At 38.7% G+C, this 26,299-nt stretch overlaps 1 protein-coding gene across 2 annotated transcripts in view; it reads left to right on the plus strand.

Moving 5' to 3' along the window:
* Positions 1–10,213: 10,213 nt before the first annotated feature.
* The window catches only part of LOC148876117 (phosphatidylserine decarboxylase proenzyme 3-like), a 110,492-nt gene continuing 94,406 nt past the window's right edge, over positions 10,214–26,299 (plus strand). The window contains exons 1-4 of one of the 2 annotated variants that reach the window (XM_088966148.1): positions 10,214–10,519; positions 10,612–10,691; positions 17,428–17,452; positions 17,665–17,724. In XM_088966148.1, the coding sequence (XP_088822274.1) occupies positions 10,310–10,519; positions 10,612–10,691; positions 17,428–17,452; positions 17,665–17,724 (375 nt within the window). In that variant the 5' untranslated portion in view covers positions 10,214–10,309. The remainder of the gene's footprint in view (positions 10,520–10,611; positions 10,692–17,427; positions 17,453–17,664; positions 17,725–26,299) is intronic. The other variant, XM_088966147.1, reaches the window with a different exon arrangement.

A 26,299-nucleotide genomic window follows, 5' to 3' on the forward strand; every position in this document is an offset into this window, starting at 1 on the left:
GATCTGGAGTCTATAAAACCCATATTCTTTAAAACTGACTCAAGGACAAAATCGTTCTTCCATCCAAGTGGTGGGTTAGAAATTCAACCTTTTGGGTCAAATGGACCAACCCATGATGTTAAAGTTAAAAAACAAAAAAAAAAGACATAAATAAATAAAAATTTAAAAAAAGTTATAGAAAAAAATTGGACACATCTCTAATACTTTTTATTATTCATATTGAAGAAAACAATTTTTTCCTATTCGGCGGTGTGTTAACAATTCAACCTTTTGGGTCAAATGTGTTAACAATTGAAAGTTAATACCATAATTAAATAATAAAAAGTAAAAAATATAAAAATACAAAAAAAATATAAAATAATAATAAAAAATACTGAAACATTATAGCAAATAGTTGGGTACATCTCCAATTTTTTATATTAATCATATTTAAAAAAAATAAGTGTGATAAACAATAGAATTGTTTCTATTGATGATGGAATTGAAAACAGAATATTTAAAATTAATCCAACAATGAAATTGTTTTTCTAATTGGTGGAAAGTCAACAATTAAACCTTTTGGCTTAGATGAGTCAACCCTCAATGTCATAATTAAATAATAAAAATATAAAAATATGAAAAAATACAAAAAGAAATATAAAAAACACTTAGATACATTTATAATATTATATATTCATCATATACATCAAACAAAAATAAGTGTAATAAGTATGAATTATTTTTATACTCATAGAAATATAAAACAATTATGAAAAAGTTTGGACACATATTACTATTATCATTGTCATCGTCACCACTATCTAAAATTGTCAAGTGCACATGCACATTCTAGTTTCAAAAGGGATGTATGAATATTTTTTCCTTTATTATTATTAGTGCTAAGTTTAAGCTTTTCTTTCTATTCAATCACAAAGTTTGGAACATGTAGATAATTCAAGACCTACAACGGGAATTCATTAGTGGTTTTTCAACACTGAAAAGGGAAGAAAAGGGAAAGGCAAGGAAACCTATACACACCCTAAGGCTATGTTTAGTTAAAAAAAAAAAAAAAAGTAAGGAAGGAAAAGATAGGAAAACCTATATAAGGTTTGTAAAGGTTTTTCTATATTTTACCTTCCTTTCCCTATTTTTTTCTTCAAACCAAAAACAACTTAAAGGAAAATGGTTACTAATAAGTTATATGATTTTACTACCTACCTTTTCTTTCAAACCAAAGACTGTGTCAAGGAAAATGACGATTACTCATAAATTATAAGATTTACTTTATTTACGATAATAATTGAATGCTTTGAGATTGAATAAGCCAAAGGCAGTGAGCACATGAACCATATGACCATTGGCCTGAATTTGATTGACAAATCTATTCTTTGGTCCATGGTCACATTATCAATTTGACTCATAAATCTAAATCTGAGTTTAGAGAGAAAACATTACTTTCGACGCTGGTGGCAGAACAACTCAATGACCCCCAGTGACTGAACATGCTTACCAGTGTGAGGCTAAAAGAACAAAACATGTCAAATCGGTGCCTGATTAATAATACATTGGCGTGTTAAAAATCACTGGGGGTCGTTGAGTTGTTAGGGTTGCAGGTAACGTTTGCTTTAGTTTAGGAACCCGGATATGCTACTGTACAACTGTGTCGTATAACAAATCCAATCCAGATTCATTCCTATCAAGCCATTGCAGCTGTACATCCGTACCAGAACAACTCCCTTATCATTAAATGTTTTCAATATATGGCTGTTTGTAGAGCTGTAAATCGAGCCGGGTCGCGGCAAGACTTTGGATCGGCCTGACACGACTCGACATGACGGCATGTGGGCTGCCAGGCCTGACATGATTATGTGGGTTGTGATCGGCCTGAGGTTTGGGGCCCACAGGTCGGCACGACCCGTGGGCCTGTGGTTCGGTCCACCCGAAAATTAATCGTTGGAGACCCCTCCCCCAATGGTTAGTTTCAGTTTTTTTGATGTTTTTACAAAAATATCCCTAATAATTATATAACAACTAGTTTAGGGGGACATTTTGGATAAAGTGATATATAACTTTACAATAACCAAAATACCATTACAATAACTAAAAATAACTAGTTTTCAATGTATTTTTGGCAATTGAATTATTTTTAATTCCTATAAATAGTCATATCCTCCGCCATTCTCATTACACCAATTTAACAATTCTTTTAATTTATTTTCTCATATATTTTCTGAAGTCTGAAGTGATCTAAACTCTGATTGATTGATTCTCTAATCCTCAACTTTATTGAAGTTTCAACAAGAAGAAGACTTGCTCTGCTTAACTAGCTCAAGTATCTCAAGTTAATTATCATTTAGCAATTTGGGAGGCTTGGACTCTTGGAGTTGAAAGGATTCAACCGTTGAAATCAAGTTGGGATTCTGAACCGATAATCTGGGTAATTTCAATTAAATTAATTTTTATTTTTTAGAATTAAAAAAAAAATGCTCGGTACCTCCCATAACTGATTCCCCAACATGTTTAATGTTGATGATATTTAGTCGTATCATGATAGTGTTAGCACTGATATGGATGCTATTGATATTGATGGAACTTCTACTACTCCTAGTACTGATACTAGGGGAAAGAAAAAGAAGACTACTAAGTTGGTTAGCCCGGTTTAGAAAATACTTAAAGTATAAGAGGTTGAGGGGAACGGAGAAAGAGTTGTTTGCCAAAAATGTAGGAAAGACTTTAGTTATTGTAGCAAGGATGGCACTAGTCATTTGGGCAAACATTTGCTCAACCATGAGAAAGAAGAAGAAAAAGGGAGAGAAACAATACAAACACAAATTGGGGGGGTACATTTAAATATTCTTAAGAAATAATGTGGCAAGAATTAACAAAATACATTGTACATGTTGAACAATCATTTTTGTTAGCTGAAGATACTTAACATGAAAAATGGTTATGTAATTCTATAAATCCACGATTTAAAAAATTTTCTAGGAATACTATTAGATCAGATAATTTAAATTTTTTTTATTCGTATAAAAAAAATTAGTTTGTATGTTATCAAATCTTAATTCTAAAGTTGCAATTACTTTTGATGTTTGGACTTCTAAGTTTAACATAAGTTATATTTGTGTGATCAGTCATTTTATTGATGAAAAATGACTTTTAAATAAAATAATTTAAGTTTTAATAGGCTTGAATGGCAACAAATTGGCTCAGCTATTGCTGCAAGCATTTTAAATACTTAATAAGCTTATGGAATTGAGAATAAATTATTTTCTATTAGTTTTGATAATGCTAGTAATAATAATTATGCAATAAATATTTTAAAACCTCAATTAAAACCATGTTTAAATGGTAAATTATTTCATATCAAATGTTCATGTCACATCTTAAATTTATGTATTTAGGTTGCTTTAAATGCTATTTATACTCATATTTCTAAAATTAGAAATTGTATTATATATGTTAAAAGCTCTGGAGCAAGAAAACAATAATTTAAATATTTATGTCAATACTATAGTTTAAAATATAAACATTTTATATTAGATGTTAAATATAGATGGAATTCTACCTATGCTATGCTAGAAAGTTGTATTTCTTATAAACAAATTCTTATTGATTTTTATAATGCAAAAATTCTTAACAATATTATATTAGATGAAGACTAGGAAATGACAATTTGTATAAAAGATTTTTTAAAACATTTTTATGATGCAACTAATACATTATCGGGTATTTATTATCTAACTAGTTGTAATTTACCTTAACAATTAATGGTGATTAGTGATTGTTTTGCAAAATATAGATATGATCCACAATTTAAAAGTATTTTTGAAATAATGGAAAATAAATTTAAAAATATTGGGAGAACATATCTCCTTTTTATTACTTAGTTACAATATTAGAGATCCTAGGATTAGGAAAGATGGTTTAATATTTTATTTGAAACATATTGTGGAAATATGAATATTGAAATTGAAATAAAAAATAAGAAATTAATAATTTATTATTTGAGATGTACAGTTTATATGAATTTGAAGTAACGAGAAATAATTTCACAAGTTGTACAATTGCATCTTATACTTTTGAATCTGTACTTGAACCCTGTAGTATAAGAGAAAAACCTTTTTATTTAATAAGTAAACGACAAAAATCTACTACCTCAACAACAAGTTCATTTACTGAACTTAATTTTTATTTATAAGCAAGTTTTTCTTCTTTAGGTGAGGGAACAAATAATTTTGATATTTTAGCATGATGGAATGAACATTAAAAAAATTATCCAGTTCTCGCCGCCATGGCACATGATCTACTTACCCCTCTAGTGTCTACAATTCCATCGGAGTTTTGTTTTAATATAGGTACTACGGTGTTGGACAATAAGAAAAATTGTATGAATGATGAAACAGATGTACATCTGCTTTAAAGATTGGCTGGATGCTGAAGACAGATTACAAGACAAAGGAGGGCATGACATTACACCCGATATTTCACCTGAAGCAAATGATGAAAGTCATGATTCATGGAGAATAGTTGTATAGCATTTTTTCAAATTACTGTAAATTTTGTTTTAATTTTATTTAATTTATTTGCTATTTTTTATTGTATAGCATTTTTTCAAATTTACTGTATAACAGTGTAATTTTGTATTTTTAATTTATAACTATATTGTATTTTTTATATTTTAATAATTTATTCCATTTTCCAATTTTCATATTTCATTCTTCCAAGTATCCAACCATTGTATCTTTTGTAATTTGTATCATTCAAATTTAAATGAAATAAAATTCATATTTTTCTTCAAATTTGTTATTCCGTTCTTATTTAGTTAAGTTTTTTTTTTCATTTATTTGTTAGATTTCTCATTTCTTATTTTTTTCAAATAGTTCCCAAAGCTCTTAAATGTTTTAGTTTTACACTTTTACATAGAAAAGAAATAAAAAAAATCAAAATTTTCAAAAAAAAAAAAACAAAAAAGCAAAGAAAAGGTAAGAAATCAGTTTGGCCCGATTTGGCCCACATCCAAGGCCTGACTTGTGGCACAACCCGCACCCAAGGCATGGCCCAGGCCCGACCCATGCCCGCGGCACAACCCAAGCCCAGCGTGGCATGGCCTAGCCTGAGCCCACATAGGCTTGGGTTGTGGGCCATGCCAGGCCTACCCCCAAGTTATCCTTGGGGGGCGGCACTACCCTCGAGCAGGCATGACATTTACACCTCTAGCTGTTTGGACCAAATCATAACGAAATCGTCTTTAGTGCTCGCAAGACCATGGTCACACTATTCAAATAGTCCCTTGTAGCCTTGCATAGGAAATATCTTGGGAGAATGATGGTTCGGCCCAGGGTTAGAATTCATAGGCCCAAAGTATAGTTGGGGTGGGTGCCAACTCGGAATTGATGTCAATTCACGGGTGGTTGTTGGTATATAGAATGGGGGTTTTTGACATTTTGAATGTTTATAAGTCTACAATGGAATTTAGAAAATTGCATTGGGCCTGTTCGTACTTTTCTGAAATATTTTCCCATGAAAAAATAATCATACAAGTACGAACATATTCCTAATGCGTGATTTTAAGAGAACGTTGGGGGAAAGTTGGTCGATGGGAACCAAGATCCCATTGACCAAGAATCTCGTGTTCTTTTTTCAGATTTATGTGGGGACCAAAGAAAGTTTATTTTCCTGGGTATGTAAGTGATACCCATCTCTTAGGTAGATAAATAACTTTTCCATCTAGTGGAAATATTGACAACACTTGAATGTGACAAAAATACCTCTTTTAATAATAAATTTTTATGGCTAAAATGATCACTACCTTATTTACTTAGGAAATAAAAGATGATAGGTAAATGTATTTGCTCGAATAAGTATTTTTCCAAAAAAAACATACTCGAATCATTACATTTACCTAGATACCAAAAAGTGAACAGAGCCTAAAGGTTATACGAGCTATGTGAGCACTGAAGCCAATTTCAATCCTAATAGGTTACATAATCAAACTCGACCTTGTTTTGTATAATCTGCTATACAGAGTAGTGCGAGGCTGCCAGTAGCAGATCCTAGACAGAATCGGGATCTCCTCCCGCAAAAACTGTCCCAATACTATCTATTTTTGCGTGTCTCAACAGTCACCGTTCACCATAAGACTGTGGGACCCATTTTGTATGAGATGCGTGGACATATATCGTGGTGGAATTTGTATTTTTTTTTTTTTTTGTTGAAAGGAGATCAGGACTCATTGAGTCAGACTCCATCCAAGTGGAAAAGAAGAAAAATAAGACAGATCTCCCGTGAGGCTGGAATTGGAATCTGCTCTTTATACAGTGCTCCTCACACCAACTTCACAGTCATATCCCACGGTATAATGGAAATATTTTTGATATATAATTAAGATATACCGTAAAAGCAGTGTGAGGAGCTCTTTTTAAATAGCAGATCCGAGATTACATCTCCGCTCCCAATGATGATATCATCATCTCTAATATTATCGTTTTTAATAGACGGCGGGGATATGCTGTCGGGCATTATGGGACGGGCCTTTGTGAGCGGAGATGTGCTGAGCCGTTCATAGGATATAATCGCCAACTTTATTGTTTAGGGCATTCCTTCCTGCTTAGTATCCATCAGTCTTTTTTGTCACTTTCCTGACGTCACTTCGCCGTTGGCACAAAGTCAGGACTCCGTTTGGAACTAGCAAAAGTGCGATAGCAAAAGGAAGAGAGAGAGAGACGGGACGTTTGGAGTTTGGCCATTAGTCCCCGTTGGCTTTATATAGCCATCAATCGCTTGGAGAAAAAAGTAATTCCATATAAAGTTTGATTGCTTTTTTTACTTCAAAAAGATATTTTCAACCTTGTCTGAAAATCCCCATATATTCCTATCCTATCCTCCTCATTCTAGATTACGAAACCTTTAAATTGTCATGCTTTACAAGTATATCATACACCGCACATCTTGATCGGTGTGCTGGGTCACATGCTAGAGTTCCATATGTGTGGTGTAAGATGTATTTGGGATTCGAAGGAATTGTCACTTAGCCCTTATTTGAGAGTAATTATTTTTACGTCCTTATTTGGGAATTGGGATCACACCAATAATCATTTATATATGTCTAGGAATGGGGAAAAAAGCAGAATAAGTGTTTTCTTTTAAAATTAATCGGATTTGAAGAATCCAAAATTTTTGACCTTTTTTAGTAAGTGCTTATCTTGTTTCTTAGTCCCTGATGAATCAATTTTTGGTCAAGTACTTCGTCATTTGTTCTGCTTCCAAGTGCCCAATGACTCAGAGGTCAAAGTGAACTTTTACTGGATAAGGACCTGGATGCTGAGCTGACTAGGCCAAGTTGGGGGCAGATTAGGTGCCGAGTTAACTGGGCCGAGCTGGGCAGGTTAGGTGCCGAACTGACTGGGTCGAGCTAGGCAGGTTAGGTGATGAGCTGACCAGAGTGCCGAGATGCCTATTAGGTGCCGAGCTGCCTGGTGGCAAGCTGGATTAATTGTTGAGTTTCGTAATTCTTTAGAGACCTACAAGGAATCAATGTCAGAGGACCTGGGGTGACTAACCCGGCGAGGTCGCTCCGATGCTTAAGTCAATATTCTCATAGTAGACTGCGAACTAAAAATCACAAAGTATGAGAGCTATAATATGTTTACTTGCCCCCCTCATGTCATTGGGGTTGGTGCCTTTATACAGGCATTGTTTGGTGTGGGCTTCACACACCATATCCGAGATTTCCGAGAAGTCGTCTAAGTGGTCCGAGATTCCTTAAGGCAACCGCCATGCACGTTGACCACTCTTTGGATCGTTCTGCACATGGACCAACTTTCAAGGATCGTGGGAGTGTTAGGATATGCATGTCGAATTTGTTGTCGAGCACATCTCGTAGGTCTCCAGGTTGGCGCCTGGGCCAGGCTGCCAGGTCGTGCTTGTGCCAGGCCCTCAGGTCGCGCCTTTGCCAGGCCACCAGCTCGCGCCTGTGCCAAGCTGCTAGTTTGCGCCAGGGCCATGTCGTGCCTGTGACAAGCCGCCAGGTGGGACACCATCAACTTGGCTAAGGCAAGTTGTTGCCAAAATGGTTCCGGGTGTCACCTAGTTGTTCCGATATGACATGTCACAATATCATTGGAGGGCCGAATCCACCCTCATCATTTGCTCCCACTCCCGAGCCGAAAGTAACGCGACGAAGGGAGTAGATTGCTCCTTTTGGCCTAAAATGACTAATTTGATGAGTTCGTAAGCATCGATTCAATACCTTAGGCTCTGGGAGTGACTCACAGTCCACTCTCCTTACCCTTGATTTTGCCCATGTTGAAAAGGCGACTGGGTCTTATGTGCCCATGCCGAGGAGGCGATTGGGACTTGTATGCCCATGCCGAGGAGGCAATTAGGACTTATGTGGTGCCGAGGTCTTTTATCTGCTCGACACTTTAGCCCTTAGGCTTTGAGAGTGACTCGTAGTTCACTCTCCTTAACCTCTGATTTTGCCCATGTTGAAGAGGCGACTAGGTCTTATGTGGAACTGATCTTTTATCAGCTCGCCAGCTCGCGCCTGGGCCAGGTCGCCAGGTCGGCGCCTGGGCCAGGCCATCAAGTCGCGCCTTAGAGCTACGGCTACGCTGCATCAGCCTTGTTAGTGACGTCAGTTACCCATTCCTACAAGAAGTTACTAGGAGCTCGACCTACGGGGGAATCACTATTGATTTTAGGTCACCAACTCGCACAGGATCCTCGAAAGGCTCGATCGGCAAGGGCGTCCATGTAGTCTGTTGGCCGCCTACTCCTGCGGAAGCCACGAAGAGCTCATCTTTGTAGAGGATACCTCACGAAGAGGACTGGTGAGGCTTTATCTGTTGGCCATCAACTTCCTGCATAGTCTTTTGAGTTCATAAAAAATGGAAACTAGAAAGTGAGATCTTTTAGTTTCTAAAAGGTGAGAACTTAGCTTTTTGAAAGAAGAGGACTTAGCCTTTCGAAGGATGAGAGCTTAGCTTTGTGTACTGTTTCCCACAGACGACGCCAATTGATGAATCAATTTTTGGTCAAGTACCTCGTCATTTGGTTTGCTTCCAAGTGGCCGATGACTCAGAGACCAAAGTGAACTTTTTCTAGATGAGAACCTGGATGCCGAGTTGACCAGGTCGAGCTGGGGGCAGATTAGGTGTCAAGTTAACTGGGCCGAGTTGGGCAGGTTAGGTGTTGAACTGACTGGGCCGAGTTAGGCAGGTTAGGTGATGAGTTGACCAGAGTTCTGAGCTACCTATTAGGTGCCGAGCTTACCGGGCCGAGCTGGATTGATTGTTGAGCTTCGTAGTTCTTTAGAGACCTGCAAGGAATCAATGTCAGAGGACCCGGGGTGGCTAACCCGGCAAGGTCGCTCCGATTCTTAAGTCAGTACTCTCATAGTAGATTGCGAGCTAAAAATCACAAAGTATGAGAGCTAGAATATGCTTACTTGCCCCCCTCATGTCATTGGGATTGGTGCTTGGTGCCTTTATATAGGCATTGTTTGGCATTGGCTTCACGCACCATATCTGAGATTTTCGAGAAGTCGTCTAAGTGGTCCGAGATTCCTTGAGGCAACCGCCATGGACGTTGACCACCCTTCGGATCGTTCGGCACGTGGGCCAACTTCCAAGGATCGTGGGAATGTTAGGATATGCATGCCGAATTTGTCGCCGAGCATGTCTCATAGGTCACCAGGTCGCGCTTGGGCCAGGCTGCCAGGTTGCGCCTGTGCCAGGCCACCAGCTTGCGCTTGGGCCAGGCTGCCAGGTTGTGCCTGTGCCAGGCCACCAGCTTGTGCTTGTGCCAGGCTGTTAGTTCACACCTGTGCCAGGCCGCTAGGTGGGACACCATCAACTTGGCTAAGGCAAGTTGTTGCTAAAGTGGTTCTGGGTGTCACCTAGTTGTTTCGAGATGCCATGTGTCACAATATCATTGGAGGGCCAAATCCGCCCTCATCAGTCCCATTGTGGCCTACCAAATACCTATGCTCTCCCATTTGAAAGAAGACTTTTTCAAAATTCAACACACTTATAAGCACTTTTTAGGATAAACATTTATTAATTGAATGAGCACTCCCAAACGGAGCTTATGAGTTATGACTATTTTATCAGTTTGTAGCACGTTGGTCACTTTGGTAGTTTCCTAAAATTTGAAGGGTATTCGGGGTATTTGAGAACAAAAATGAAAGAAAAGTCAAGTCAGCGGTTGGTGGCCTTAGTGGTTAATTTCCATTATATTCTTATCTGTCTCACCAATGAAATACAACCGCTCCTAACAGTCGGATTTCTCAGAAACACAGAAACACGGTAGGACAGAGAGCGAGAAAATGGGTCATGGGAGCTCGAAACCAGACCGCTTAGACTCTGCGGATGCTACAAATGGGTCGAAACCCTCGGGTACCTCCCGACTCCGGCAACGATTCCGCAGGCTGCGCCGCCGCTGCAGTGGCAGCGGTGGTGGTTCGGGTTCGCATTCTGAACTCAAACTCATCACTTCCCAGGATTTCGCCGGAATCGCTCTCATAGAACTCATCGGCGTATGAATTCTCCCTTCATGTAGTGCTTTTCATAGAATTGTCATCCGGGTTTTCTGCAGTTTTTCGTCAACGTATGTTTTGATTTGTTGTAGGCGGAGATGGGGTTTAAGGACAAGTGGCTTGCTTGTCTTTCGTTGGGAGAGCAGACGTTTCGGACTACAATTTCGGATCAGTTGAGTAGAGCGATCTTGCGTCTCGCCTTCTTGTTCATTATTCATTGATTAAATGCTCCACTATCATTACTACTATCATTTCTTCTAGTGATTTTACTACTATCATTAACATGCTTTGCAATATATACATTGATACATACGAAGATCATGAGAATATTCAGCTTTCAAAATAGAATTTATTGGTTTTGTGGGACCTCTCATTGGGGAATTTTTTTGTTGGGTTATAACATAGATGATGCAGGAAGTTTAGAGCTTACCTTGAACGAACAACAATCAGAGAATAAAAGCAAATAAATGGAAAAATTTGAGTAGACAGGGTGATTTGCAGCTTACGTAGAGACTACCTGCCTGGGCGTAGTAGCCAACTAGAAGCCTTCTTCTAATAACTAAACGAATTTTTTATTAACATAACCCATTAAGCTACTTAAACAAATGATGTGTAAAACCTACATGTGTTATCATGGTAGGACCTACTAGGGTCCACCTCATCACTCTGGATCAATGGAGGAATTACTGCATTTGACAGTGGTAGGTCTAAGACTAACCAAGGTTCTTCTAGTAATCTTATCCAATTAAAATGGCATAGTGGTTTTGATATCCATTCAATAGTTCATTACATTTTAAACATACTAGCCATGTAGCACGTCTTAGGTGCTATTAACAGTTTATAACAGTTATTACAAAAACAGCAGGCTTAAACAAATAAACGTTGAAACCAGAGCTAGAAATGCTTTGTAATATAATTCTTATTACAGTTATTATAGCTCCTCAGGTCTAGTTGAGGCTTCTGTACATTTTTGTTTTGTTAGTTCTGTTGGTGGCATTTCTTCCCCTTCATTGGTTCCAGTCTCTGCTTGCATGCTAGTGGGTATTCAAGAAAGAATTGGTTTCTCCCACAGCACCTCTTACCATCCTAGCAGGAAAGAGGCAAAAGGGAAGAGTGAAGGATTGCACTTTTTAGAGTACTATCAATAAACTCCATATAAAAGTATAAGTTTCGTATTAAAACATAGAAAATCAACATATTTATGAGAAGAAACAGAAGAAAGAAAAGAAAATTCTGAAAATATAGGGGCTAAGTCCCTATTTTTTTGTCTAGGAAAAGGAAAAAAAAGGTGGAAGGAGAAGAAGTATGTGTTGATTGGACAGAATTTTAAATTCTTCCTTGCTTATTGGTTCAGTTTTGAAGTCCGTGAGGGTTCGAGACAGAATACAGCAACATGTGTTGATTGAACCCTAACATCTATAAAACTAATAAAAAGAACTAATATATAAACCCACAAAATGAACATTTTAGTTTAATGATATCTATTTAATTATCCTAATATAAAGAATACAAAGAATATAAAAGTGATTCATAGCGGCATGTATAAAATTTGTAGGCGATTAAGCAAGGCAGCCATCCTTGGGTGCTTTGTCGCCTAGGCATCACCTTGACAACCATGGTGCAATGTCTTAAAAGCTTTAGCCACATGATGCTATTAAAAATGAATTTGACTAATTCTCACCATTTTATGTATTAATTAGTGTTAGATATTTGATTAGACCTGATTTCCTTCCCGAATAAAGAGAAAATAGAGAAGAAAAACAGAGAGAAACAAGGAGAGGAAGAGAAGAGAAAGAGAGAGAAGAAGATGAGGAGATGGTTTGGCTGCTCTCTTTAATCGAGAGAAAAAAATCAAATAGCCTAGCCGACCAAAATAATATGTATATATATATATATCACACACAAAGTATAATGACCTTTGTGCCCCTCTTTAAGTATGGGACACTAAGCAATCTCAAACATAATAAACAAAACACACTAGAATAAACTATTCTGAAATGACTCAAAAACCCTTGGGTTGTCGACTCTAACACTCCCCCTCAAGCTAGAGAATATAAACCCAGCTTGTTACATATATGATCCACCTTTCCCCAAATCAACCCTTTTGTGAATAAATCAGCCCATTGAGCACTTTTTCTCTTACAAAATGGCAGTCAATTTCAAATTTTGTTCTTTCATGGAAGACTGGATTAGATGCAATGTGAACAACAACTTGATTGTCACAATACAACTTCATAGGATTGTTGAGTGTATACCCAATCTCATGGAGAAGGTTCTTCAACCACACTAACTCACATGTTGTGTGCCATAGCTCTATATTTAGCTTCAACATTGCTTCTTGCTACCACTATTTGTTTCTTTCTCTTCCACATTACTAGATTTCCTCCAAGAAAGGTACATCCTGTAGTGGACCTTCTATCAGACAATGGGCCGACTCAATTTCTGTATAACCTTCTACTTCAAGACTTCCTCCTGATTATAATCCATGATCTGGGGCCTCTTTCAAATACCGTACAATCCTCAAAATTGCATTCTAATGGGAAACTTGGGGCTTCTGCATAAATTGATTGACTACACTTATTACAAAGGAAATGTCTGGTTAAGTAATAGTCAAATAATTCAACTTACCCACTAACCTCTTGTACCTCCCAGGATCATCAAATTCTTTGCCCGCTTCTTAATTTGGTGTTGGGTTCCATAGGTGTTTCGACTAGTTTAGTACCCAACAATTCTGTCTCTTCTAACAAGTCAAGCACATATTTTCTCTGACACAAATTTATGCCATGCTTCGACCTTGCAACTTCTATGCCTAAGAAGTATTTCAATTTGCTAAGATCTTTTGTCTGAAAGTGATCATGTAAACAAGCCTTCAATTTATTAATACCCAACTTATCATTGCTTGTAATGACAATATCATCTACATATTCCACCAATAGGACCTTTCCAGCTTCAGAATCATAGTTGAACACGGAATGATCAACCTGACATTGCTTCATACTGAAGTCTTTGATTACCTCACTAAATCTACCAAACTAGGCGAATAAAGATTGTTTTAGTCCATAAATTGCCTTCTTGAGTTTACACACCTTACTATCCTCCCCCTAAGTAACAAACCCTGGTGGTTTTTCCATATACACTTCTTCACTATGATCAACATGTAGAAAGGAATTTTTAATGTCAAGTTGATAGAAGGGCCAGTTAAACATGGCTGCTAAGGATATCAACACACGAACCGAGCCAATCTTGGCAATCAGAGAGAATGTCTTTGTATAATCCACACCATACAACTAAGAGTACCTTTTGGCCACCAACCTAGCCTTCAGGCTCTCTCTGCTTCCATCTGGTAGGTATTTGACTGTATACACCCACTTACAACGTACAACGTGCTTACTAAGACGAAGAGGGATTAGCTCCCACGTGTGATTATGATTAAGTGCTGAGAGTTTCTCTTCCATTGCTTTTCGCTACTATGGAGAGATAATGGCTTCCTAAACATTCTTCGGAATAGAAACAGTTGACAAAAGAGAAACAAACTGACAATGGGAAGTAGAAAATGAGAGACAAAAACATAGTTAGAAATAGGATGTAAAGTACAACTCCGTTTACCTTTATGCAAGGCAATGGGAAGATCAAGATTAAACGGAGAATGCATCATGGGGTTAGGAATAATTGCCAGATCTGTTGACAGAGAAGAAACTCGAGGAGGAGCCAGTGTCTGTTGATGCGTATACACATGCCTGATAGGTGGTCACTCAGTAGGAACCTGTAGAGGAGGAGACGAAGACACATGAGTAATGGGAACAAGAGGAATGCGGTCATCAACAAGAATTGGAAGAGGAATTGCAAGGGATGAAGGATGACTCTCATTACTCATAAAGAATGGAACAAACTCAAAGAACGTGACATCAAGACATACAAATGAATGTTTAGAGGATGGATGATAATACTTATAGCCCTTCTATGTCCGAGTGTATCCAAGAAAGATACACACTTAGTAGAGCGTGCATCTAATTTGTCCATCCTCGGGCATAGATTATGAACAAAATAGACACATCCAAAAACCCTTGGAATAAGAGGAAAGGGGGACAACATAGGAAACAAGACAAAGAAGGGAGATTGACCTCCAATGATAGACAATGGCATCCAGTTAACGAGAAAACAAGTTGTAAGAACAACATCACTCCAAAAACGTTTAGGAACACTCATGTGATGCAAAAGGGACTGAGCATTCTCAAGTAGATGATTGTTCTTGCACTCAACCACCCCATTTTGTTGAGGTGTATAGGTGCAAGAGGTTTGATGGATGACCCCGTGTTGTTCTTGGTACTCTTGAAATGGGGTATAGAAGTATTCCTTTCCATTGTCAGAACGAAGAATTTTAATGTGAACACCAAGCTGAGTGCGAATTTCAGCATAAAATTTTTGAAAAATGGAGAACAATTCACTCTTTCTTTCATAAGATAAAACCATGCCATCCTTGAATAATCATCAACAAAAATTACAAAGTACTTATAACCATTGTATGACACAACTCTGTTTGGACCCCAAATATTAGAATGAACTAAAGAAAAAGGACTCGAACTATGACTATCAACTCTAGGACTGAAGGAAACTCAATGATGTTTCCTGTACATACATGACTCAAATTCCATAGAAGAAAGATGACACAAAGACAGAACAAGTAACTAAAGTGTCTTGAGAGAAGGATGACCAAATCTGCAATGCCATTGAAGAGGTGTAAGAGAAGACTGAAGAGCTACTGTTGAACCACCACCATCAAAATAATACAACCCACCAGCTTCATGCCCTTCACCAATCTTCATCCCAGTCTTGGATCTTGAAAAACACAAGAATCAAGAAAGAACGTTATAGAACGGTTTAGAGATTTGGTCAATTTTCTAACAGACATAAGACTAAAGGAAATTTGGGTACATACAACAGTAAAGATAAAGATAAAGATGCAATATCAACATTGCTAGTACCATATATGGGTGAGGTGGAGCCATTAGCTAAGGTGACTGTTTGTGATATAGACGATGGAGAAAAGGAAGAAAACAAACCTAGAGTCCCAGTCATATGATCGGTGGCTCTAGAATCAATAATCCAAGGTGAGGGTTTGGAAGCCAGACAAACTATACTTGAGTGAGCAAGAGTGGTTGTATTCTGTTGGGAAGTAGCTCGAAGGAACTTTTCATACTCATCATGTGAGACACTCATCATCTCCTTCCTAGAAGCACCAGTAGATGTACAAGGTGCTTGATCAGTCTGTTGAGTATCAACTGCATCACCACCACCCCTGTTACTGCATGATTGGCCCAAGTAAAGGGATGCCAAAGTAAGTCATAACAAAAGCTGACAGTGTGTCCTTCCATCCCACAATCTGTCTCAACCTCCACTATGTCCACCACCACGGTGCAACATAGGTCCACCATGACCTCTTTGAACTACACAACCTCCTCCTCTATTTCCACGGCCTCCCCCTCTCATCACTGCAAAGGATGAGGCATGGATACTTCCCTAGACAAGAAACGACAACTCCTTTTTAGTCTCTCTTCGATCCTCCAAGTATCCACCAAGAAATCTGAAACTCAATCCGCTGAGGGCGCTGAGAAGAGAAAAAAGAGCTGGGAAGAAAATCAGGGCTCTGATACCATGTTAGATATTCGATTAGACCTGATTTTTCCTTCCTGAAATAAAGGGAAAATAGAGAGAAAGAAGGAGAGGAAGAGAAGAGAAAAAGAGAGAAGATGAGGAGATGGTTTGGCTGCTCTCTCTAATCGAGAGAAAAAAAATCAAATAGCCCAGCTGACCAGAATAATAAAAGTAATAATATATATATATATATATATATATATATATATATATATATATATATATATATATATATATATATATATATATATATATATATATATATATAGATATATACCTTTGTGCCCCTTTGTGCCCCTTTTTAAGTATGGGACACTCTATGCAATCTCAAACATAATAAACAAAACAAACTAGAATAAACTATTCTGAAATGACTCAAATACCCTTGGGCTGTCGACTCTAACAATTAGTTACAAAGAACCATGCTTTTTTGTTGCTTCTCTAACATATGCTTCATAAGAAACCAAAGGATATTCAATGAAAAATTAATGTCAAGGGGGGAAGTTATTGAAATCATAATGATCAGAACCGCACATTGGGTTAAAACCTTGGATCTCTTCAGAAGCATATCTACAGACAATATACTAAGGAATTGGAGGGAAGCGGCACAATCAGAAATGCATAGAGAAAAGGCAAGAATGAATTGGAAACCACCAGGACCAAACAAACTAAAGCTGAACTTTGATGGCAGCTCCTTTGGCAATCCAGGGAGGGCTAGGATAGGGGGAATTGTTTGGAATCATCAAGGAGAAGTTGTGGCACTGTTCTTTGGATCAATTGGCTTTGAAAACTCAATTCAGGCCGAAACTCAGGCCCTCTCCTACAAGGTCTGAAACTGGCTGAGCAGCTGGGAGTAAGAGAGATGGAAATTGAAGGGGATTCACTATTAGTTATAAATTGGGCAAAACAAATCGACTTAGCACCTTGGAAGTTTAGTTCATTTTCAGAAAAATTGTCTCACTAGCAAGAAAATTCAGTTCCAGCTTTGATTAGGTCAAAAGGGAAGCAAATAGTATGGCGGATGCTCTAGCAAAGCAGGGAGCTGATAGACCTGCTTTATTTTGGGCAATTCTGTAATATGTTGTAAACAGGGTCATGAAAAGATGACTTGCATTGTACTTTCACAGTAACTTTAATTAATTAAAGGTTTAATTTACTGATAAAAATATATTTATTTCTTAGCTGATATTTCTTTTATCATAATTTGCTGAAGCTTTTTTTGTTTTTGTATATGCTTACATGTAACAATGCTGCAGTACGGACAAGCCTGTGTGGAAATCTGTGAGTAAACACAAAATACAATATTTTGCTTTATCTTTTTCTTTTGTAACTATAAGTAGTTACTTCATGCTGTAGTAGAAGGGTATCTTCTGTTTCTTCAATAGTTTGAGCCACTATTACAATTTGGTTCTATTAAATGGGCAATAGTTGTTATTTTTTTCCTGAATAATCATGTTTGGAGATATCAACTCCATCTACTGCCTTCATTTCAGGAGAAGAAAGTTCTTTTGGAAACAAATGGTCCTCATATTGCCCGTATATCTGTCTTTGAGGTGTGTAATGCATGCAATTGATATCCAATTGTTTTCTGTTCTTTTGTTCACTTCGGTCAGTATTTCATGATAGAAACTGCCATGGAAGAGGTAGTTTGATGGAAAGCTTTTATTTTAACACTTCAATTCACACTGACACATATAAGAAATTTTATAATGTTTTGAGATATTTGCTATAGCTTATAGACCTATCCTCATTTCAAATTTATTTGGTTACTGGAGTCTTGCTTATGAATTTCACTTTTATTCAATAATTTACTATAGATTATAGACCTATCCTCATTTTAAATTTATTTGGTTAATAGAGTCTTGCTCTATAATTTGTTTTATTGCCAACTTTCCTTATGTTATCTTGTTCATATTTTTTTTCCAAAATGAACTTTATTGTCCAGTCAGATTCTCAGGAATCAGGTTGTACCCCCAATCTGAATAAGCCCTCAAACCCCATTCAGGATTGGTGAGCCAGCCTCTTGGATTTATGACATATTGGACCTGATAGGTCAATTGGAATTGGTTGGATGTGCATTGATCCAATGACTAAAAATAAGCATGGAGCACCATACAAATTCGCAAGAGACAAAAACTGATGAGGCAAAAAAAAAAAAAACCGAAAAGGAAAAGAAAAAATGTGTGAGTGCATTCTGTTTTGCATGTTTTTTGTAGTGTGGTCCCAATTTGTTGTCTTTGGGTAGCTTTGTTGACAGTTTGGGACCAGGGGTATTTTCGTCATTTTATAAGTCCGATTTTTGGTCAGGGGCAGTTGGGTGCATTTCTGTTGGGTTTTGGTCTCTTGGGTCTTTTTGTAACAAAAGTTATCTTTTAAGTGTTCATTTGAAGTTAGTGAAGAAAAACAACCTTTTGAGAAAAAAGGATTGTTTAGAAAGATGCAAAAATCAAAAGAAAGTAGCAGAAATCAGAGTTCAAGAGGGGAGAAGATGAAGAAGAAGGTGGCGGCAACTTGGGTTCAGAGAGAGATTTTCGAACATAATCTCTTCTCTTACACCCTTAATTCTATTTTATTAAGTTAAACTTTGGTAATTTATAAAGAAGCCCTTAGTTGGGTAGAAAATTAAAAAGACATAACATTAGAAAGAATAGGCCCAGATTAAGGCCCATTACAACAAAGAACATAAAAGATATAAAAGGATAAACAGCCTATGGGCCATTCGGCCCATCTTCTCTACACTCCCCCTCAAGCTGAGCATAGATGTTGTACACATGTTTAGTACCGCAAGGGTACTTTTGTAATGTCTTCATTTTTTATGTTGTACGACCATCCTAGTATAAATAATAACATACTGCACACGCCTGTAGTATTCTTTTGGGCTCTCAGTCCTCTTGCCTCTCCTCTCTTTCTCTTCTCTTGTTCAACATGGTATCAGAGCAAGTCGTCCAGGCCTGAAGGGTGATGTGGAGCAAATCTGATTTGTTCATCTTTCAATGTCGAACAATCAATCTCTTCATCTCCTAGCTGTATCCATCTGCTGTTGGACCTTAAGCAAGTAGAAGCCTGCCTGACTTTTCATCTTCCAGCGTAGAAAAAAGTTCTGGTTTATAGAGAGTTTTCTATCTGATGTTCAAAGAAGTCTGCCTGACGTTTCATCTTCCAGCGTAGAGAAAGTTTTGGTTTATAGAGAGGCTATCATCTGATGTCCAAGAAGGTATTATCTACTGTTCATCTGCTGTTCGGGTGCCCTAGTATTCGACTGAAGTGTTCTTTTTTGTGTTACTGCTGTTCGGCTACCCTGTTGATGGACTGAAGTAGCTCTTTCTTTTTACTTTGCTCTAATTGACTGTTCAGCTGCCCTAAAGTTGGCACTGTACCAGGTCTGCCGATTAGGTGTGTGGTGAACTTTACCTTGCTCCTTCCATTCTGTTGTGGGGTCGTATGATCTCTGTAAAACCGTAGGTTATACAAACTTGTTTATGTGCTGCAATAGCAGTGTTTGTCTTTTGGATCCCTGTAAAACCATAGGTCATATAGACCTGTTTACGTGCTGCAACAACAGTGTTTGTTCTTGGATCCCTGTGAAACCGTAGGTCATAAGGACCTGTTTGTGCGCTGCAATAGCAGTCTTTTTAGTGGACTGAAGGTCAGGAAGTGCCTGGTGCCTTCTGTAACAACTCTGTGAGGCAGTGCTCTCCTTCTTTGGGTGTTGTTTTTTAAACCTGAAATCATGAGTGGTGAAGATTCAACCACATCTGGAGTTTCTTCAATGCTGAATGGAATGAGTGGCGGTGGTGACCTATCCTTTCCTATGGCTGTTGTCCCTCTTGATGGTTTAAATTACCTAGAGTGGTCAAGAGGGATCAAGCTATACATCACTGCAAGGGGGAAGATAGGCTATATTAATGGGAGAATTAAAGAACCACACTCTGGGAGTGCTGAATATGATAGATGGAATCAGGAGAACAATATGGTTATGTCTTGGCTCTTAGTCTCCATGCAACCTCAAATAAGGAAGAATTTCATGTGGGCTGAAACTCCAAATGAGGTCTGGGAACAAGCAAAATCTACATATTCAGAACTGCGACACTATGCCAAGATCTATCAACTGTAGGCAGAATCATCTACTTGTAGACAGGGGGAGAGGTGTTTATCAGTATATTACTTTGACTTGACTTCTGTTTGGAGGGAGTTGGGCCATTACCAGAATGTGGATTGGAAGTGTGGCGAGGATGCAAAGCTGTACAAGAAACTTGTCTCCTAGCAAAGAGTGTTTTCCTTCTTACATGGTCTGAATCCTATGTATGAATCTATCAGAGTCCAGATTCTCAGTTCTAAGGATCTTCCATCAGTTCAGGAAGTTTATGCTCTTGTACAATCTGAAGAGAGCATAAGGAATTTGATGAACAACCTTGGTGGGGATGCAGTTGTGTTGGCAGCAAAAGGGGGTGTCTCTACTTGTGTGGGATCTTCTTCCAGGAAAGGAGATCTCCAGAAAAAAACAGAAGATAAGGACAAATTGTGGTGCACTCATTGCCAGAAACCCCGACACACCAGAGATACCTATTGGGATCTTCATGGGAAACCAAAATGGGCTCAAGATCTGTATAAGAAGCAAGGTTCAAATGTGAATAAAAGGTCCGAACAACAAGGTACAAAGAAATACAACATGGCCAACATGGCTATTCGGGAGAATCAGCCCTCCATCCCTACTGTGACTCAGACAGATCTCTCTAGATCTGACCCAAGGGAGGATATTATGAATTCCTTCTGTGACCATTTAGAGCTCCATGGTAGAGCAATTCGTCAGATGGATGCTCCTCCCTCAACCTCATTTGCATCTACGTCAGGTAACTCTACCACAACTTTCCATGTTGCTTCTCACACCCTTGACTCTCCATGGATCATTGATTCTAGAGCGTCAAAACACATGACTGGTACGTCTTCTTACTTTCAAACCTATCACCTTCTTTCTGGAAGAGACAAGGTGAGACTAGATGATGGATCATACACTTCCATAGCTGGTCAAGGAACCATTTCTCTTCCCCTTGGCCTTACCCTCTCTGATGTTCTACATGTTCCAAAATTTCCCATTAATTTGTTCTCTTACTTTCAAACCTATCACATTCTTTCTGGAAGAGACAAGGTGAGACTAGATGATGGATCATACACTTCCATAGCTGGTCAAGGAACCATCTTTCTTCCCCTTGGCCTTACCCTCTTTGATGTTCTACATGTTCGAAAATTTCCCATTAATTTGTTCTCTGTTAGTAGTGTTACTAATTCCTTAAACTGCTCAGTGACATTTTTCCCTTCTCATTGTGTGATTCAGGATCTGGCCTCAGGGAGGACAATTGGCAGGGGACGTATGGTTGATGGACTTTACATGCTGGAGAATAAGGCTGGTTTTCATGTTACAGAGTCTATGAGTTAGTCCTGTAAGAGTCAAGTTTATTTATGGCATTGTCGCCTTGGTCATTTGTCTTTTGAGTTTTTAAAAGTTTTGTTTCCAGAACTGTTTAAGTCAATGTCCGTTTTAGATTTCTCTTGTCAAACGTGTCAATTAAATAAACATTGTAGAACTCATTTTCTTCAAAAAAATAGTAAATCTCAATTTCCTTTTCACATTGTTCATTCTGATGTATGGGGCCTTGTTACTTTACCATTTGAGAGTGGTTACAAGTATTTTATTACCCTCATTGATGATTATTCTAGATATACTTGGGTATATCCTATGCGAACCAGGAAGTATAAAAAATTATCCAAGATTTTCAGCGGATGGTCTTCACTCAATTTCAGATTGAAATCCAAATTTTTCAGTTAGACAATGCGAAAGAGTTTTTTCATAGTGATCTCACGGAGTTCTTTGCTTCGCGTGGTTCACTCCACTGTAGCTCTTGTGCTCGAACACCACAACAAAATGGTGTGGCTGAACGGAAGAACCGACATCTCCTTGAAATGGCTCGAGGTTTACTACTCCATATGAATGTCCTAAAACGTTTTTGGCTTGAGACTGTTCTTTGTTCTACCTACCTCATTAACCGTATGCCCTCTTGTTGGTTAGAGTACAAAGCCCCACATCAGTTTCTCTTTCGTAAGGCCCCCCTTCTTCCCATTCCTCCTCGTGTATTTGGTTGTCGGTGCTTTGTCCAAAATCTGTCTCCCACTCGTGGGAAATTGGATTCTCGTGCTATTCCTTGCATATTCCTTGCTTACTCCTTCACTCAAAAGGGATACCGTTGTTTTGATCCCGTTTCTCGGAAATTCTATGTCTCCATGGATGTTTCTTTCTTTGAGGATGAGCCTTTCTTTCCTGTTTCTCCTCAGGGGGAGTGTAGGCATGAGGAGAAACTGGTTCGACTCCCTTCTCTTCCTGATCCTCCACCTTTTCGTGTCTTCTTTCGTCGTCGCAAAGGCCAACCAAATTCAAGAGCTGTGGAGAATCTAGAAGCTATACCTCCAGTGCCATCAAACTTCTTGGGGGAGGATCATACCCACTCAGGTAACTTGGCTCCCAATGATGTTCCTGATTCTATTGAAATTGATACCTCTGCCGCTAATGACCTTGACTTTTCTATTGCTCACAGGAAATGTGTTAGATTGTGCACTACTAAACATCCCATTTCCAACTTTGTTTCCTATGAGAATATTTCACCCTCATTTCGTGCTTTCCTTACCTCTATTGACAGTGTCCCTATCCCCAAGAATGTGGCAGAAGCTCTTTCAGTACCTGAATGGACAGATGCCATGAAGGAAAAAATTAATGCCATTCATAAAAATGGCACATGGGAACTTGTAGATCTTCCTAAGGGAAAGGATCCAGTTGGATGTAAATGGGTGTTCACTGTTAAGCATAGGGCTGATGGAACGGTGGAGAGGTATAAAGCTTGCTTAGTGGCAAAGGGGTTTACTCAAGTGCACGGAGTTGATTATGAAAGAATGGTAGGATCCATCTAATGGACGCCATAAAGGTTGCGGAATGGGTGGGCGAATTTCAAAAATTTTCCTACCTTCTCCCAACTGGGAATCATATTCCCTAAATTTAGAATACAATATTCAAGGATCCTACTTGAACCATAATCAAACCAGATCTGTACCAAAAGACAAATGGGAGGAATATACCTGATCCGGAGAAGCACTATCTCCCAAAGTTGGTGTTCACGCCCAAAGAATGCTCCAAGATCCGTTCCTGCTGAAGATGACACAGCTGTGGATGGAACAGAACCAGCAGGGTGCGTCCTACACACTGGATCCTTCGCAAGTATCCTCTGGAAGCACTAAACACTGAATCTATTTCAGTCTTTCTTGCAAGACTGATGTCAATAACAGATTTCTTGACTTTCTTTTCTGCAAAGATCTAATCTTGCAAAGGAGATGGGGGCGGCAGGAGGAGAACTCTAAAGGCGAAAAGGCTGAACTGCCTTTTTTTTTTTTGAGTATGAGATTTGATCTCAATTCGCAGGAACCTTTCTTGCGATTTTTCTTGATTCGATAGCTTGTTGTATTTCTCTCCCTTTTTTTGGTTAGGGTTTCTCCTCCTTTCTTCTTGATTAAGAAACCTCCTAATTAGGAGTTATCCCAATCCAAATCAGTATTTGGATAGGGGATAATCTTAATCCTATCTGCAGATAAAGTTAGCTTACTCCTGATCTTATCAGGAGGTTACCAGATTCAAATCTAATTTGAATTTGGTCTCCAAGAGTGGATAAGGCTAAAGGCCCAATCCTTTTACTAACATTAATCTCAGATTCGCCCCAAGGATGGGTGATCATATCAGCCCACCTCGAAATGGGCTTCTGGCCCATTAAGTGTTTAGTGTCTAATTACTTTCCAATCTACTGCCTAGTTGGGCTTCTTTGTATGGCGTGGGACCCAAGCATTGATCTACACACCAGCCACATGGGTTAGGCCCAGCCTTTAATACAAGGCCCAGCCGAATTCACTGAAAAACTCAATGAACCCCTTGAGTCCATCATATGGACCCTATGGGCCCAACACTTACATTAAGTGGTCCCTGGGCCAAGCCATCTTATAAAAACCCAGGGACTGTGGGCAGGTGCAAGATTAGCCCATCAGGTATTATCCTCAATGGTCTTACACTTAACCTCTCAGCCCTTAATGATCAAGCACTGCCCGACAAGAGAGGACCTCTCCCTCGGCTGCAAGGAACAGTGCCGCACTCTCCTCTCACATGGATCCCGGGAATTAAAACCATTTGCAAACAATTTGAAACCGTACATATATATATATAAATATATTAATTTTGCAAAACAAAATTCCAACGATTGAAATCAACTGCCGGCAGTTTGGATTCCATCAGAGAGAGTGCATTCCCGATCATTACCCTTTGTCCGACAAAGTGGCTGATTCTGTCACTATGATCACCCATTCAGATGAATTCTCAAACTGCCCCAACATACCCAGGTTTTGATCCCCGCTAAGGATCTCACTGATTGGCATATCAAAGGTAGCCTGATCCAACACCTAGTGAAGTGTCATAATCGAGTCTAGGGGTCAGGTGTAACTTTCCAGTTTTGCCCATCTATCTCCAAGGTCCAGGGCAAGACTGGAAATCTGGTCCGGTTCAAGGATTCAAGTAATCCCATACTGCATGTGCCTCGGGTCTTACCCTGGTGGCTGAGACAGGCCATCCCAACACTTGGTGGCACACCAGTATCAGCCTTGGTAGGATAAATCTCCCCAGACTTATCCAACGGCTGTGAACATTTAAAACTAACACGAGTCTCTATAAATGTCCAGTTTTAGGGTTTTACACAGAATTAAACCAAACAACATGAATCAAACATGCACTTTATTTATTTCCACTAAATAACAAAAGTACATCAAATCAGATTGAAGCTAAGGGCATACAAAAACTGTCTAACAGATTATGCGGAAACTTTTGCCCTTGTTGCCAAGATGAACTCCATTAGAGTTCAATTCTCTTTTGCTGCTAATCTGGATTGGGATCTACATCAGCTTGACATCAAGAATGCATTCTTGAATGGTGATCTTGAGGAGGAAGTTTACATGATTCAACCCCCTGGTTTCCTGGCTCAAGGCAATGAACAGAAAGTATGCAAGTTGAAGAAGTCTTTATACGGGCTAAAACAATCACCAAGAGCTTGGTTCAACAGATTCCATGTTGCGGTTCAACAGAAAGGATACAAGCAATGTCAATAAGATCAAACACTGTTTGTGAAAAGAGGAGAAGGTAAAATGGCTGCTTTAATAGTATACGTGGATGACAGAATTGTTACTGGTGACTGGAAGGATGAAATCTAGAGGTTGAAGGGTTTCCTTGCCACTCAGCTTGAAGTGAAGGATCTAAGACTTCCTAGATACTTCATTGGAATTAAAGTTGCCCGATCAAAAAGGGGTATCTTCATTTCCCAAAGGAAATATACCCTAGATTTACTTCAGGACACTGGAAAGATGGGAGTGAAGCCAATTGACTCTTCCATTGACCCCAACCATAAATTAGGTGACAGCCAAGGTGAACCTCTCAAGGATATGAAACAATTTCAGAGGCTTGTAGGGAGATTGTTATATCTTTCTATGACTCTCCCAGACATTGCTTATGCTGTTGGTGTCCTCAGTCAGTTCATGCATGCACCTAGGTCCACTCATCTTGAAGCGGCAGAAAAAATCCTCCGATATCTAAAAAAGTTTTCTGGTGCTGGCTTGTTATTTCAAAGGCACGAACATTTGAAAGTTGAAGTTTATACAGATGTAGATTGGGTTGGATCTCAAAGTGACAGAAAGTCTACTAGTGACTATTGCACCTTTATAAGAGGGAACCTTGTTACATGGATGAGTAAAAAACAAAATGTGGTGGCTAGATCCAGTGCAGAAGTTGAATATCGTGCAATGGCTCACAGAGTAGCTGAAAGTATGTGGATAAAGAATCTGTTGAGTGAGTTGGGTTTCCCAGTGGACAATCCTATGACTCTATTCTGTGATAACAAAGCAGCTATAAATATTGCTGCTAGCCCAGTGCTACATGATAGAACAAAACACATCGAAGTTGACAAGCATTTTATCAGAGAGAAAGTCATCACAGGCGAAGTATGTACTCCTTATGTCAGCTCTGAGAACCAACTTGCAGACATCTTTACAAAAGGGCTA

The sequence above is a fragment of the Nelumbo lutea genome, chromosome 1 (genome assembly GCF_056320005.1).
Source record: "Nelumbo lutea isolate HS-2025 chromosome 1, American lotus-T2T, whole genome shotgun sequence".
NCBI lineage: Eukaryota > Viridiplantae > Streptophyta > Magnoliopsida > Proteales > Nelumbonaceae > Nelumbo > Nelumbo lutea.